This window comes from Ziziphus jujuba, chromosome 10 (assembly GCF_031755915.1).
Source record: "Ziziphus jujuba cultivar Dongzao chromosome 10, ASM3175591v1".
Classification (NCBI taxonomy): Eukaryota; Viridiplantae; Streptophyta; class Magnoliopsida; order Rosales; family Rhamnaceae; genus Ziziphus; species Ziziphus jujuba.
Genome location: NC_083388.1, coordinates 28,387,302 through 28,403,292, shown reverse-complemented (window position 1 = coordinate 28,403,292; position 15,991 = coordinate 28,387,302). Strand labels below are relative to the sequence as shown.

At 34.5% G+C, this 15,991-nt stretch overlaps 3 protein-coding genes and 1 long non-coding RNA gene across 6 annotated transcripts; 2 read left to right on the top strand and 2 right to left on the bottom strand.

Moving 5' to 3' along the window:
* The first annotated feature begins 850 nt into the window (after positions 1-850).
* On the top strand, positions 851-6,334 carry LOC107412668 (beta-glucosidase 13). The gene is made up of 13 exons (XM_016020484.4): positions 851-1,055; positions 1,162-1,231; positions 2,672-2,730; positions 2,929-3,004; positions 3,229-3,306; positions 3,397-3,484; positions 3,726-3,981; positions 4,107-4,222; positions 5,042-5,259; positions 5,365-5,396; positions 5,532-5,634; positions 5,751-5,859; positions 5,955-6,334. The coding sequence occupies exons 1-13, from the start codon at positions 891-893 to the stop codon at positions 6,124-6,126; spliced, it is 1,542 nt and encodes a 513-aa protein (XP_015875970.3). The 5' UTR covers positions 851-890; the 3' UTR covers positions 6,127-6,334.
* Positions 6,335-6,421: 87 nt separating this feature from the next.
* On the bottom strand, positions 6,422-9,014 carry LOC107412638 (linoleate 13S-lipoxygenase 2-1, chloroplastic-like). The gene is given in 8 exon segments (XM_060811952.1): positions 6,422-6,537; positions 6,540-7,177; positions 7,316-7,582; positions 7,693-7,997; positions 8,099-8,157; positions 8,160-8,228; positions 8,398-8,483; positions 8,653-9,014. Coding segments are annotated over 6 exon segments (1,422 nt in total). The 5' UTR covers positions 8,209-8,228; positions 8,398-8,483; positions 8,653-9,014; the 3' UTR covers positions 6,422-6,433.
* Positions 9,015-9,435: 421 nt separating this feature from the next.
* Positions 9,436-14,825, top strand: LOC112490506 (serine/threonine-protein kinase BSK2-like). Of its 3 annotated transcripts, XM_060811953.1 has the most exons (6): positions 9,436-9,907; positions 10,141-11,670; positions 12,183-12,316; positions 12,751-12,856; positions 14,103-14,188; positions 14,669-14,825. In XM_060811953.1, exons 2-6 carry the CDS (start codon positions 11,634-11,636, stop codon positions 14,813-14,815), a joined length of 510 nt encoding a protein of 169 aa, XP_060667936.1. In that variant the 5' UTR covers positions 9,436-9,907; positions 10,141-11,633; the 3' UTR covers positions 14,816-14,825. The 3 variants fall into 3 exon arrangements, 1 of the variants encoding a protein (XP_060667936.1); XR_009634454.1 differs by lacking the exon at positions 12,183-12,316 and having other exon boundaries at positions 14,669-14,821; XR_009634455.1 differs by lacking the exons at positions 12,183-12,316; positions 14,103-14,188 and having other exon boundaries at positions 14,669-14,820.
* A 337-nt stretch (positions 14,826-15,162) lies between these two features.
* LOC132799581 (uncharacterized) lies at positions 15,163-15,781 on the bottom strand. The gene is made up of 2 exons (XR_009634404.1): positions 15,663-15,781; positions 15,163-15,516 (listed from the first exon to the last, which is right to left on the bottom strand). It is a non-coding gene; the product is annotated as an uncharacterized LOC132799581 (long non-coding RNA).
* Positions 15,782-15,991: the final 210 nt, after the last annotated feature.

The following is a 15,991-nucleotide window of genomic DNA, read 5'->3' as shown; positions in this document are numbered from 1 at the left end:
GTGTATGTATACATATGTGGGCTTGATGTGGTTCTGCCAATAACAGCTTCAGATTCATCTTCTTCCATTTAGATATTAAAGTTGGCTTCATTTGTCAGAACTTGTTTCTTTCCAAAAGGCATCATATACATTAATGGCAAACTAAGTTTAAATTGGTTCAAAGTTGTAATTAAATTCTGAATGAAACTAAGAAACAGAGTCCTAGCATAATATCAACTGACCTGTAATACTTTCGCTAATCCTCCCGGCCCCCATGGAAAATAAACGGGGACATGACACATCCCAGAAAAGCACGGTCGAACTTCATTTTTCCTGTTTGGGAGTCAATAATTGTACTTTAAATTGTCTTATACTGTACCTGATAATCATACTTCAATGACTAATAATTGTTAATAACTCTTTGACTCCAGACAATTATAAATAGACAAAATCTGAAAAAATATCATTATTATTATTATTATTATTTATTTATTTATTTATTTTTTGAAGAAGAAATATAATGCAATTAATTATTATATTTGATAATAATACCTTACATAATTTTGATGAGAAAACGTTATACATGAATTGGTGGGAAGATGTACCAGTCAGTTCCATCTTTCATCTCTATTTACCATCTCAAACAGTAATTAAAAAACCTATCTTACCTTCAATGATTGGGATCTACGTGGGATTCAAATTTCAAATTGCCGAACCGAGTAGAATTCCTGTAGCACGCCCTACAAACGGCAATGCCTTTACTAATATCGCGGTCTGTCCTTTTCCATGTGTCTTTTACTGTTTTTTTATTTAATTAGCCATTTATTAGCTTATTTTATTATTCTTCTAGTCCACCATATAAAGATGGAACTAAATAGAGAAAACCCAGATGACCAAAATAAAAAACAGTCATGTCATTGCAATGTTCTCTCCTCCTTGGCCTCCTACTAGTTGCGGGTTCTACAGTTACAAGTAGTAGCACGCAGAACATACCTTCTCAATATGAAACTGCTTCCCTCAATCGCACCAGTTTTCCCGCAGGTTTCATATTCGGGACAGCTTCATCAGCTTACCAGGTAAACTTCCATGGGGTTTTATCTTTGTGATTGAAACTTGTTAAGTTTCTCTTTCACTGCTCTGTGATGCCAACAAGTTTGCGTTTTCTTTGTGAGTTTTTTTCAGTATGAAGGTGCAGCAAGAGAAGGTGGTAGGGGACCAAGTGTATGGGATACCTATACTCACAGACACCCAGGTTTCAATTTTATTTTTATTTTTCTTTTTTCCCAATTGAATGGTCTAGTCAAAAAGATAAGAGTTGCTTGGTTGGTTATTAATTATTACCATTTTGTTTTCATGTGGAAGATGCTTTCTTTGACCAGTAAAAGTTCGGACATTTTTAGCATTTCAGTGTATGTGAGTGCTTAAAGCAAATCGTTATATCTGATAAAGTTTTGTGTACGAGAAAGAAACAAATCCAATCATCCAAAATAAGATCAGAAATAATAGCAAATCTTTAGTCCATGGTAATTTACAATGGATTTCTTGGTCTTGTAATAGGATGGTACATGGGTTAGCCAAGTGCGTTTCTCTTCAGATTATCTTTTATTCTAATTGTCTTCGCCTTCCCCAATCTATTGTTGATGCTATTACTATTAATGGGTCAGAGGTCATTTAATTTGCTTTCCTTGCCTTTTCTTTCTTGGTTGTCTTTTGGAAGCTGGAAGTGAAAAGAAAGAGAGAGAGAGAGAGATAGAGAGAGAGAGAGAGAGAGAGAGAGTTTAGAGAAAATGTTTGAACTTTTTCCAATTCCTCAGGCTCTTCAAGGACGAATTACAACTATATTTGGTAATCCAATAAAAATCTCAACTAATTTCATAGAAAATTTAACGCTTCACAACAATGTCACGTCCAGCCATCCTTCTTGAATTAAAGAATGGCCTGTTTGCCTTGGTCAAAGTTAGTGACACAAAAAAGTTGTCATATTTATATTTTTTTTATTTGGTTTGGTTTCAATAATTTTCTCCGAAAATCATTAAAGAAAATGTTAAAGAAACTAGTTAGCTATTTTATTATTATTATTATTATTGTTATTATTATTTTAATTTTCCCGAGAATGCAAGCCGGCAAAACAAGACAGGGGAACTGAAAAATCGTATAAGACAATAGTTTTGCCTGTCAAAGTCGTGCCTGCAGTGGAATCAGCCAATCAGGTTGCCTACAGGGTAGATACAAAAAAAATGTATTCTTTTTATGTTTGTTTGCCGCAAACGAAGAGAGTACTATTTTTTTTTTTTTTTTTTTTCTGGGTAATAAAGGAACAGAGTATTTGAATTTTTGATAAAAGCAAACTAAAGCATGCACAGACCTTTATTTTATGACTAGCACACAAAAGAACCTTATTCCACCTTTTTTTTTGTCAGAACTTTGTGAAGGATTTTTATTTTTTATTTTTTTATTATTATTATTTTTTTATTTATGAAGACATGGTCAAATCGACTATTGAATTTGGGAAATAAAGATGTAAAGTTATAATCGTTTTGCTTGAGCCAATGTTTAGTTACAGTAGTGCTTAATATAATTATCCTGTAGGGTAATAGTAAGTAAAAGTTTGTATGCGTTTTATTTGTGACTTATTGACACAAATGACTAATCTCCATTCGTTATAAATAATTATTTTTATGCAAAATTGCAGAGAAGATAAAGGATGGCAGCAATGGGGATGTGGCTGTTGATTCGTATCATCGGTATAAGGTCACAAAACATGTGTTTATTGAAAAGAATAATACAAAAGTTTCTAACTTTCTTGTTTTCAATTCTTGAACCAGAATACAATTATTGACTTATTGGTTAAGTCCAAATTTCTTATTCAAATTCATGCTGCTGACTTTTATGTATCGCGTGGAACCCAATATGTCAATTTTTTCTCACTAATTATTATTGTTATTATAGGAGGATGTGAGGATTATGAAGGAAATGGGGTTGGATGCATATCGATTTTCTATTTCATGGTCCAGATTGTTACCAAGTAAGTTTGAGGACTTGCACTTTAAGAAGCAAAATCACAAGAAGTTTATGATTGCTTGCACCAACATTTATAATCTCTTCAAATATGGACAAACTAATGTGTAATATAGGGTCATTCTTAGAAAGAACCGCACAATTTCAATTTTATTACCAACTTTGAATAGTTTGCTGATGTATAGCAGCATATAGGCTTGTTGATTAATATATAATTGCTGGTTTTTACAGATGGAAAGTTAAGTGGGGGTGTGAACAAGGAAGGAGTCAAATTCTACAACAACTTCATCAATGAACTCCTAGCCAATGGTCTTAATTTATTAATTTTATATAATATAATTACATACATATCTAATCATTGATTCTGTTATTATACATTTTGGCTGTGACCGAATTCAGGTCTAAGGCCCTTTGTCACACTCTTCCACTGGGATCTTCCCCAAACTTTAGAAGATGAATATGGCGGTTTCTTAAGCCCTCACATTGTGTAAGTCAAGAATGTCTATATATATATATATATATATATATACATACATATTACATACTTTGTGGATCCTGTATTTTATGTTACATTATATATTTACTGTAAGAATATATATGTAAATAACAAAACCTGCATATATAAATGTACAAATTTCAACTTTCTTTTTCCATTTTAAGTTAAACTAATTCCGTACACTAATTCCGTACTTATCAAGCTTCATCTTGTCATGACATGTGACATACAGGTACCACTTTAGAGAGTATGCAGGAGTTTGTTATAAGGAATTTGGAGACAGGGTAAAACATTGGATCACTTTCAATGAGCCTTTGGCCTATAGCTTGGCTGGTTATGCTAGCGGGGCGTTCCCACCTGGCAGGTGTTCGGAATGGCAACAACTAAATTGCAGCGCTGGGGATTCAGGGACAGAGCCATATATAGTTACACACCACCAGCTTCTTGCTCATGCAGCTGCAGCTGAGCTGTATAAGGAAAAGTATCAGGTATCGACTTTCTGATCAGCTATTAGTCTCATATGATCACATTCTAATATACTGTTTAACTACATGAGATTATGGTATTACCAAATAGACTGTAATTGATCCTCCAATAATTATATATATTGCAGGTGTCTCAAAAGGGAACTATAGGGATAACATTGGTGTCCCCGTGGCTTGTGCCATATTCCAACGCAAAGCACCACAAGAACGCTGCACTGCGAGCACTTGACTTCTATTTTGGATGGTAAGGCTTTCATAAAACAAACACCTTTATGAATTATGGGAATTTTTGATGATAAGTCTTGTATATGTATTATATAGTTGAGAATCAATCTGTTTATATCATAATAAATAATGGCTAAAGATGTTATAGTATATGGGTAATATATATATATATATATATATATATTTACCAAAAAACAAAGCATGGGTAATATATATTTTTTCATCGAAATGTTAATATGTATGCCTGGGCTCTGCTTTGCTATTAATATATGGAACTTTGAGCATTGATTACTGCCCTGCAGTTTGTATTCTGCTAATGGGCTGAGAGTACGCCCACCCAATTAGCTTACGACCCAATGAATTTCCAGTCCCCAGTGGCTATTAGCCCAACGTTTAAAATACAAACCCAAGCCCGACAAACCAAGTCTTAGGCTTCCGTGTATTTCAACCCAGTTGCTCACTAGTTTGGTCTGGGTCATCTTAGCTGCTTCAAGAAAAAAAAAAAAAAAAAAGATTTTTTGTCTTTCAACCAATAACACAAAGATTTTGTAGCGGGTAGTGGCTGTTAGCCCAACCTTAAGAACACTAACAAAGCCAGACAAACTATGTGTTGGGTTTCCATATATTCGAACCCAGTTGCACATTAGTTTGGGCTGGGATACTTTTGTTGCTTTTGTTACATTTTTTTTTATCTTAATTAATTTTGTTTTCATTTCTGTCCAGATGCATTGATTTTTTGGGCCATATCTCATAAGAGTGAAATTTTTGTTTGTTTAAAGCTGAACCAAATGATTCCTTAATTTCTTCGTAGTGAGCAGTTTTTTATTATTATTTGCAGGTTTATGGACCCTTTGGTAAATGGTGAATATCCACATACCATGCGATCTATTGTTGGAGAGCGATTACCCAAGTTCACAAAAATTCAATCTGAGACTCTTAAAGGATCATTCGATTTCATTGGAATAAACTACTATACTTCTTACTACGCAGCTTATGCGCCAAAAAGTAGCGCTGCAAATGCTAGCCTCTTGACAGACTCTCACGCTAATCTTCTACGTAAAAATTCTAAACTCAAATCCTATTTTTATTTTTATTATGGCCTAGCTTCGTATATAACTCTAATCTATTCTTGCAAAATCTTTATTGTTTATATTAATTTAGCGGAGCGTAATGGGATCCCCATTGGTCCAAAGGTGAGCACCAAATTTAGCGTATCTTTTTTTTCAAAGTATTGCAGCTAGGCGTAATGTGACAATGACATATAGATGATTTTTCAACCCCCCCATACTAAGTTTCAACATGCTTTAACCTGTTCAAATATGTTGCAGGCTGCTTCAGATTTTATCCGGATTTATCCGAGGGGCATTCGAGATCTTCTGCTCTATATAAAAACGAAGTATCATAATCCACTTCTTTACATTACTGAGAATGGTAATTCACTTTTGGCTTCTTAATTAATCATCATTAGTTACCCAATGTATTAAATTTCAATTTGAATCTGAATATATATGTATACATGCATATAATCCATCACTATTGGGTTGTAGGAGTTGATGAGTTTAATGATCCCAAGTTACCCCTCAAGAAGGCCCTTATTGACAACCATAGAATTGACTACCACTATCGCCATCTTTATTACCTTCAACGAGCAATCAAGTAATTTCTAATTAGAAGCTTAATTTGTGTTCGTCGATTATGCTTTGATTAATGAATTGATCTTAAGTATGCTTTTCTAATATTTCTGATTCCAGGGATGGTGTCAATGTGAAGGGGTATTTTGCATGGTCATTGTTAGACAACTTTGAATGGACTTCGGGTTACACTGTTCGGTTCGGCATCAACTTCGTGGATTACAAAAATGGATTAAAGCGATACCCCAAGCTCTCAGCTCATTGGTTTAATAAATTCCTAATCAGAAACTAAAGAAATGATGAGGATGCCAATTAGGAAGGTCCTATCCTTATTATTTTCTTAATTTCTATCTCTATTTTCTACTTTCCATTGATTAGTTCGAACATTTTGTCCAACTACATTGAAGAGGGGATTGAAAGAGGGTATTTCGATTCAAACCTGGGGAAATATGGTAGCGTATGTTATTAATAATGAAAATTTGTTTCAAACATTTGACATATTTTCAAGGTATTAATTAATTATACCTACAATATTAATTTCATACAGATAATTAATTTCAACTAATTACCACACAAAAGCATGTGGGAATAATATGATTTCAAATGGAAATGCTATAGGGAACACCCTTTCCTGTGACCCCAGGTGGAGAAAAGGGCTTCAAAAGCTCATAAGGCAAGGTTCCAGCTCCATTTCGGTTCTTGAATTCTCATCAATGATCCCTTCGATCATCTTCAACCTTTCATTAAACCTTTCAAACGCTGCCTTTATTATGGGATCATCAGCCCATGACTGCTCCATGGTCTTTCCAAGGTACCCCTCATCCGGAGAATGATTAGACAAAATGTCCAAAACAGCCATCACCCTTATTGCTTGAAGCTTTGAAGGGAAGCACTGGAAAAGTGCGGTTTCTGGTTTCTTCATGAACCTCTTCCAATCTTCTTCAGAAGGGTCTTCGGTTGGGATATTAGTTCTTGCAATTGTAGGTCGGTTAGGGAAATAACCAGCATAAGTATACTGTCCGAAAGTCACAGCTGCATGGTGACCAGATGTTACCCATACAATTGCTGTTATGATTTCTATCAGATCTTTGGAGGTTTTAAGGACAGGCCACCATGGTTCATCCTTCTTGTGTTCATGGCCTTTAGTTCTGATCTCTGTCCACCATGCTTGAAGCTCTTCATCAGATTCTACTTGGCTTGGATCAGGGTAGTAATGGTTCACATAGTTAGAGACCCATTCTTTTATGGCATCCCATAGAAGTAATCCATCATTTGCAAAAGGGTAATCTTCAATTGTGAGCTTCAGGCCATGTGGGGCATCTGGGTCTTCAACAGCCATTCCTCTACCATTTTAATACCAAAATACAGAATTACACCATTAGTGGAATTCTGCTTATCCTTTTCCGAGGTAAAAGTTAAGGGGGAAGAGAGAGAGAAAAGGAAAAAAAAAAAAAAAAAAAAAGGAATTGAATGTTCCTTACCTGCTAATAAGGTCAGCAGGCAATGCTTGCAAGTCGAAGCGCCATTCAACGACATAAGCAACAGAGCTAAGCTCTCCGGCGTACTTTCCAGGTGCAAAACAAGTCTCAATGGTGCCTTCGGCATTGATAAGCGCTTCTCGTGCAAGAGCATTGATCTCCATCGTGTACCACAGGTGAGGATCCAATAGTCTATAGATTGGATGCATCACACTAAGTTGCCTGTTCGTGGCAATTACATAAGGTTCTGTTACACAATGAGTTCTTAGCCTACAAAATTTTGGCAAGCAAATTAGGAAGTTATAATATTTCTCACAATTGATCCAATATATATATATATAATATTGACTTAATTGAGCACTGCATATGTATAAATCTACCAGTGACTAACGAGTTGGTGATAACCAGAATCATGGGCAAGAACATGAATTTTGGCAATCCTCCATAGCCACACACCAGAAGAATGCCAACTGCAGGGTGTGAAAACTTGCTTCCATTGGGGTTTATCATCCATTGGTGGTCGGGTGAGCTCGATGGCCAATGGTCTCAATGTGCCATCTGGGTTTAGGAAGAATATTGTTCGTGATCCATATGGTGTTGTCCCTTTAATCTGTCTTACTCTTTTAACAAACGGTAACAAAAGGTCGTGGTAATCTAAGATGAACAACTTCTTTTTCTTCATGGCCTGCATGGCATATATATATATATATATCCAAATTTTATTTCAAGACCCAATTAATATAATAATTAGTATAAGTTCTAATGAAGTTATAAAACGTTAATGACCTCATCGACAGTCATTATGCCTCCAATCTCTTGATTTATCATTTGTGTAGTGATTCCTGAGGACCATATATCTCAGGATCAAGTCTACTCTTTAATGGCCATTCGTGCATGATGATTAAGTTTCACCAAACTGCATTAGATTACACATAAGCTCTTCGTAAAATTCAAAGGAGCTATTTTTTTCTGTTCTTTTCTTTTCCTCGTTAATTTTCTCTATGATTAATACCCTTGCGGTAAAGTACATAAATTAATTAAGCCTGACGGATGAATGAATATAGAGCAGGTTTTCTGATATATACCCTGATCAAGCGTATGCTATAAGGGTTGAGTCCAGCAAGGGTCTGCCTTGCAAATTCCTCGCCGCTAAACCAGAAAAACTTATCCCCTGCATCAATCAAAACCATCACAAGTAGAATTCAATTAGCTAGTCAATAATTAGAAGGAATGAATATTAATATTACTCATCAAAGTCTAAGTCTAAGGCTAACAATAATGGTGATAGATAGACATATGTTTGAAATTTTAAAAAAAAAAAAAAAAATGTTGTGACTGACGGTTAAGGCTTCAGGGGTCTCAAAGCGCAAAACATCTCCTCCAGTATCGGCAATAGCTTTGACGACACGAGGAAGAATTGTTCTGAGAAAGCCTTCGTTTCCAATGGGAGGCAGATCCACACCTTCGCTGAAAAGAGAATCAATCGCTGTGAATTAAGGAAATCCCAGGTCTTTATCGTCCATTACTGTCCCCAAGGAAGGTGCTAATGTTTGCAAAACCGAGTGGAGAGTCTTTGCGGAGAAAGTCAGCTGCTTTATCTCCGAGAAGCATTCGTCTCGTGGAACACAGAAATTCTTTCTCCTTTTCTCCGACAATGGATCTGCATTCAATTGCAGCTAATTAATTGCCAATCTAAATTTATTTAACATAATTAATTTTTTTTAACACAAGTTTGTTCCATAATAAGTTTCACTTTTTTTCTCTTCTTTTTTTTTTTTTTTTGATCGATGTTTATTTAAATTCATTTGTTTTAACTTTTAATTTTATGCTATCAATTTCAAGAAACAAAAAATCCTGCTATTCAACTGAATCACTGCTTTCAGTCTGCACTGAGTGATGTTATGATGGAAACCAATTTTCTGTAGTAGCTTTTCACTGGACAGAGCAATAATTAATTAATTGTACATCTTTATTTCCTTTTTTGATGTAAGAAATAATTGTACCGTGTTCTAAAAAGGTGACGTGAAATGGCAAATCGGTGATATTTCTGGCAAAGAAAAGCAAAAAAAAGTCCTATCCAATCAAATTTTTTTTTTTTTTTTTTTCGTGGCTAAGAAAATAGTATCCAATCTAGAATTCATTAAGCTCAACTCAATCTGAAAGGGAAACAAATTAAGTCATGTTATAAGTAAATAAATGATTTATGAAATATCGGCGTTTGATTTGTTACAACTGTAGCTTTAAGAGAAAGCAATACATGTACTGTTGATAGCTTCCGTAGAAAGCTGAAAACAATTAATGCAGAAAACTCATTTTCTTTCTTCTTCTTCTCTCTCTGTTTTCTCTGTTTTTCTGGCGCTTTCTCTGCATTTTGTTACCTACCAAACAGTTTTGTCAATAATATATCAGGTCCGGCCGGATGGTGTAGTTCCGGACCAAAAACATGCTGAAATCCACAGCAATGTCAGCTGCTGCCAAAATTCCCCCAAATCCAACCCTACCAAAATTTCCTCTTATCCTCCTAATCTACCTTCCTCTTCTCCTCTTCTACTCTTCTACCAAAATTTGGTGTTTTTTTCTATTTTTTGGTTTTGGGTGAGTTTTAGTTTTGGTTTTGTACTTTAATCTCAAAAGAAGATTGAGATTTGTGTATATGGAATTAAGTTGATGAGAGAGATTCCATTTTGAGAAATAAAAGAGAGAGAGAGAAGCAAAAGTGAGAGAGATAAGCAGACAAAGTTCTTGTCTGTCTTAGGTAGAGTTACTTTATTTATTTATTATTATTATGTATATTTAAAATCATTGAGTATGTTTTCTTCCCCATCCAGGCCTCTGCACTTATAAACCCGAAATCCGGATTGGACGCCGGCAATGAAGGCGATGATGGCGACGACGGCAATGGGCACAGGCGATCTTCCCCAAAAATGACTCCATTTCGGTTTGGCACGAGACAAACTTGAAGATTGCCCATGAATATAAACCCAATTGCTAGAAACTAAAATATAGCAATAAAGCTACCCAGAAACCCAAAAAATAAATGCAGAATAATACAGAGAAATTGAGATGGGGAAGAAAGGTTATGGCTTTAAGAATGGAATTGGGGGAAAATGCATGTATAGTATGAGATAATAAAATCCCAAAAACGAGAGCTGTTTTGGGTTTAGATTTATTTTTGGCTCTGGTTTTGTGTGTGTTTTTTTCCTTTTTTTAGCTTCTCGTTTTCTGATTTCAGAATTTTTTTTTTTTTTTTATACCTTCATTTTCTCACCCAAAAACCCACCAAGGCTTGGGGCTTGATGGAACGGTGGGTAACATGATCTTGAAGTTTGTTGTAGCAGGGTATTTGGGAGCCCAAATGGTGGATGGTTACTGGTTGCCGGAACGGTGGAAGCAAAGGAGAAGAGGAAGGCTGTGCGGCACATGATAGAGCGTTTTCTGGAAGGGAAATTATGAATGTAATCTAAACCCTTGAATTTAATCTAAAGATCAAGATTAAAAGCATACTTTTGGATCGAACTGTTAGGACCGATCTGATAATAGGCACTCTATATATATATATATATATATATATATACACAGAGCATGAGGACCGACCGCATGGGTTATATGCGGACAAAAAACATGAGAGAATAAAGACCATTGGATTTTCATACCTGGCGTAACGGTCCAGATGGAATTGCAATTCTCACGTGAGAATTTTGGCAAAATCTCCCATTCCCGTTCACAGCAGCTCGCATTCCCGCTCGCATCAGCTGGAACCACCCTTGCCAAAATTCCTCTTCTCCTCTGCTTCCATCCCCTTCCCGCTCGCATCTCCCCGTTCGGAACCAGCCCAACCAGCCACCCTTCGGAACCAGAAAGAGTCGCTGCCGTTAGTGCCTTGCCGTTGGAGTGTGGGTTCTTTGCCATTCCTTCCTTCCTCTCCTTCATTTTGATTTTTTCTATACCCCTGTTTGTGTTTTTATGTTATATATATATATATTTTCATTCTGGTTCAGTTCTGTTCTTTTAAAAAATAATAATAATAATGTTTCTCTTTTTGTTTCATTGCTTTTAAAGTGTTTTTATTTTTTATTTTTTTGGGTAATCACTTAATGTATATAGTTATTCTTATTTACTTAGGCTTCTAGAAATCATAATGTAATAAACTCTTTTGAATTATTTTATTTATTCTATGGATCTCATTGTTTACTGGGAGCAAATATTCAAGAAATTGCTTTCTTTTTTAAGATTGTGGCTCCAATATCTAGAGTTGAGAAGCTTGTTAGATTTCTGTGGATGATGTGCTGAGGGAGACGAGCGGTTGTTAGTAGCGGAGTATATGCCTAATGATACTCTCTCCAAGCATCTCTTTCACTGTATGTTTCTTTGGTCTTTATGGATATAACCACTGTTGATTTTTGTGGACCCTCTAATTTCATACCATTTCAATGAATTATTTTATTTATGTATTTATTTTTATTTATTCTGGCGGTTAAACCATAAGTTGGTCTTAATCAAGGATAGTTAGTGACAAAGAATCTACTAATAGAGAGATTCAAAATTAAAAATTCATATATAATAAAAGACGCAAAGAGAAATTAATCTTAAACTACAAGTTACTCAATAGTGAAACTACTAGTATTGGATTTTACTCATTCAAGTTTCTATGATATTGTTCCTTTGAGATGTTTTGTCCTTTAAATATATTAGCTCTATGGACTGTGTTTTTTTTTTTTAATGTATTATTTCCTATCCTTTTTACAATATTTTAAGCAATTGATGTTTTATTGCAAGTGTGACTGTTCTTATTTTATTAAATTGTTGCTGGCCATGTATTCCTGGTCTCCCTTTTACCGTGCTTTTTCTCAATATAAGTTTTTTGTTTTAGGGGAGAAACAGCCACTGCCATGGGAGATGCATGTGAGAGTTGCATACTACATTGCACAAGCACTTGATCATTGCAACACAGAAAACCAAAAAATATATCATGACTTGAATGCATACAGAGTCCTCTTTGACGAGGTAGTGTATACACATTTAAACACAATCTGCATCTTTACAAGACAGTCAACTTGTGTGCACTTCATTTTTACATTTGATTTAACAAGAAAGTGCAGATGGGGCAAGCTATAGTGGAGAAATTTAAATTGTCCATATTCTAAATGCACCTTCTTTATGCAAAGCTAGAGAGGTTTTTAAAAATAATTGGTGGAAATAAAGGCTAGAAATTGTTATAGTAGAGAGATGTTTGTCCTTGTTTACTGAAAATTTGTATAGCGTTTAAGATGTTGAATTGATATCCTTTTGCTTCTTTTTATTTTTCTTTATAAACTTTTCTCATCCTGTTCATTATTTGCCTCATTCATCTCTAGAAGGAGCATAAATTGTGGCGTTATCTATGAACCAATTGGCCTTTTGTTCAACTTAATTTTTTTTTTTTTTTTTATAAATGATAGGATGGTGACCCATGGTTATCTAGTTTTGGCCTTATGAAGAATAGTCGAGATGGAAAAAGCTATAGCACTAACCTGGCTTATACTCCACCTGAGTTTCTGAGGACAGGTATGCCAGTTTTTCTTACATTGTTAATGCCTTCTCTTTGATTTTTATTTGATAAAGGGATTTAAATGTAAACAGATATTCATTTCTAATATTGGATATAGACATTAATTAGAGTAAAAGTGAACTATTGGGAGAAATAGAGAAGAATGAAGAATTGTTATTGATACAGTGAAAAGTGAAGAGAGTTGTTAAGACAAATACAAGAAAGAAATAGTCAAGATCCTCATGTAATCCAACTTGAAAAATTTAGAAACCGGTCAATGAATATAATACAAAACTATAAAAACTGGATTTGGATCAAGATGCAAATTGGAATGAATATAGTACAAAACTATAAAAACTGGATTTGGATCGAGATGCAAATTGCAATAGACCTTTATCACTTGTTTGAGCCCCTGTGGTTGTAAGATTGGTTCCTACCTCTGGATAAATGGTGTGCCAGTTTATGAAACTAATGGCTGACCCAAAATGTTGAGGGTTGACTGCCAAAGCAAACCCCAGTCGTGAAGCAGCTATCATCCTTACAATTGAGATAAAGAGAAATCTCTTAGTCTAAGCTATGTTGACTTTGAGCATCAGTCTTTACAGTGCCTTAATGGTTGCTTCTAATTGCAATGTGGACAGTGATATATATTCCATTATTATAGTTATCTAAATAGAAGCAATTGCTCCTTCTATGTAAACTTAAATTGCAGAATCAGTGGCCAAACTGAAGTTTATATTCATTTAATTCAGTTTGCTGATAATTTATAGTGAGCTGTATTAATTCAAAATGTTTGAGGAGCATCATGTACTAAATCCATTCTTATTGTCGGGATGATTCCACCAACTGAGAAATGTCTTATTGAGAGTTGAGCTTACATAATTCAAATCTAAGTTTGTCTTCCATACAAATTTGTCACAATGAAGTGGGAAAAATAATGCATTCACTGGATTAAACCTTTTTGTCAACTTTCGTAGAAGGGCCAAGGAAGATATTGATTATGAGTTATGACTAGATGTACTTTTATTGGTTCGTAATTTGTTGTATGGTGAAAAGGATATATTGGTTTTGTACTTTGTAAAATGAGATATTTTACTGTCAACATTGACCATCTTTTAAATAGTTGGTAGAGCTTGCATTTGCTACACTTGTAACAATTAAGAAAACCTCTGCATTTTTCTTTTTTTATTTTATTGATTTATTGCTTCTTGTTCTTGGTTGTGGCTATTAGATTTCAACACTTTAGGGGCTAAATTTATGCAGGTAGGGTCATCCCGAAGAGTGTAATATACAGTTATGGAACTGTTCTGCTAGACCTTCTGAGCGGAAAGCATATCCCTCCAAGCCATGTAGGATACATTCTTTATTTCATCATTGATCACTCACTGCTATCTTAACCTTCTTTGAGTTTCACTTGTTAGTTGAGTACCTGTCTTTTCTAGGTAAAATAATACCATGCTTGCTAGTCTTGTGATGATATTTAATTTCAAAAAGAAAGAAAAAAGGTCCTATGACAGCATTTGCATATTAAAAGTTATCTGCTTTATAAATTAATCAAACCCAGTCAAAACATTTTTTATTTGATTTTCTTGGCTGTCAATAATATATGGCTGGGTGATAGTCTTTTGTGATTGCCTTATCAGTTTCAATGCTCCAACCTCTCCCGTTTGGATGTGGGGGAGTTATTGCATATCTTCCAAGCATTGACACAACATCTGCCATGTTTGGTCTATCTGCTGCGACTTCTTGCACACATAAGATAGCAACTTGGGCACGCAGTATAAATTCATCTGTCGAATTACATGTTTCTGCTTTTGCCTTATATTTAGTGGTTGTTGCTGCTGCCGAGCTTGCTGTGTTGCTGTTGGTGCTATTGCTGGTGCTCCTGTATTGCTGCTGGTGCTGCTGAGCTTGCTGTGTTGCTGCTGGTGCTGTTGTTGGTGCTCCTGTATTACTGCTGGTGCTGTTGCTGGTAGGGGTGGGCTCGGTGCGGATTGGTTCGGTTTTTGGGGTTTTTTTAAACCTAACCGACCAATTCGGTTTGGGTTGGTTACATAACCGAACCGAACCGAACCCAATATACAAACCGAACCGACCATATTTGATCAGTTTGGGTTGGATTTGCGGGTTGGGCCGGTCTGGGCTTCGTGTTGGGCCTCGGCCCAAATTGTGTATATATATATATATATATTTCGAATTTGGTATTTTTTGGACAAAAATTGTATAAAAAATTTTTTAGGCCTTTTTAATCATCAATCTATATTTTAAATTAGATATTCTTTTCAAATTATTCTTTAAATTAAATAATTTTAACATACATCCATCCACCTAAACAAAAATACCAAATAAGTTAATTATTAAGCATCAAACATATTAAATAATACAACACATAATCATACAACTATAATACAAATCTACAACTACCACCACCCAATTATAAACCATACATCAACAAATAAAGTATATAACAAGTCTACAACCATTATTAGCTACAAAATAAAATACAACCCATATTTGAAATCTAAAATTTTAAAATATACTTATAATTAAATAAACTAATAATCCATAAAAATAAAAATTATTTTAAATATTGTTTTCTTCCACATTCTCCATTGCATGAAAAGCCACCAGCAGCAACCACAAGCTCACTACCTCAATAAACCAAATTCCATTCATCCTTCAACAAACATTAAAATTATAAATAAACATTAAACATTAAGCATTAAATGTAAAGAATTAGCAATCAATAAACATTAAGTGTATTACTAAAATATTATCTAACTTAAAAGATAATTGATGATTTGGAATTAACAACAAACTTACCAAGTAATCATATATCAATTAGGTGGAGGTAAACTTTGTTTTGTAACCCAAGATGTTCCTAAAAAAATTAAAATATGATATTAGATTAATTAGTAAGCTAAAAGAAGTTGTAAATATTACTAAAAAATTCTAAAAACTCTAAAATAGATAATAAAAATAAAATTACAAATAATAATAATAAAAAAAATTCTTACCCGATTCAATAGAATCATAATATGCGACATCTTCTATTGGTATTTCAACTCTATAATCATACGTCATAGGCTTTGATTGCAACCAATTTTGAGAACAAATCAAAGCCTCCACCATTTTTGGACCTAATGAACTTC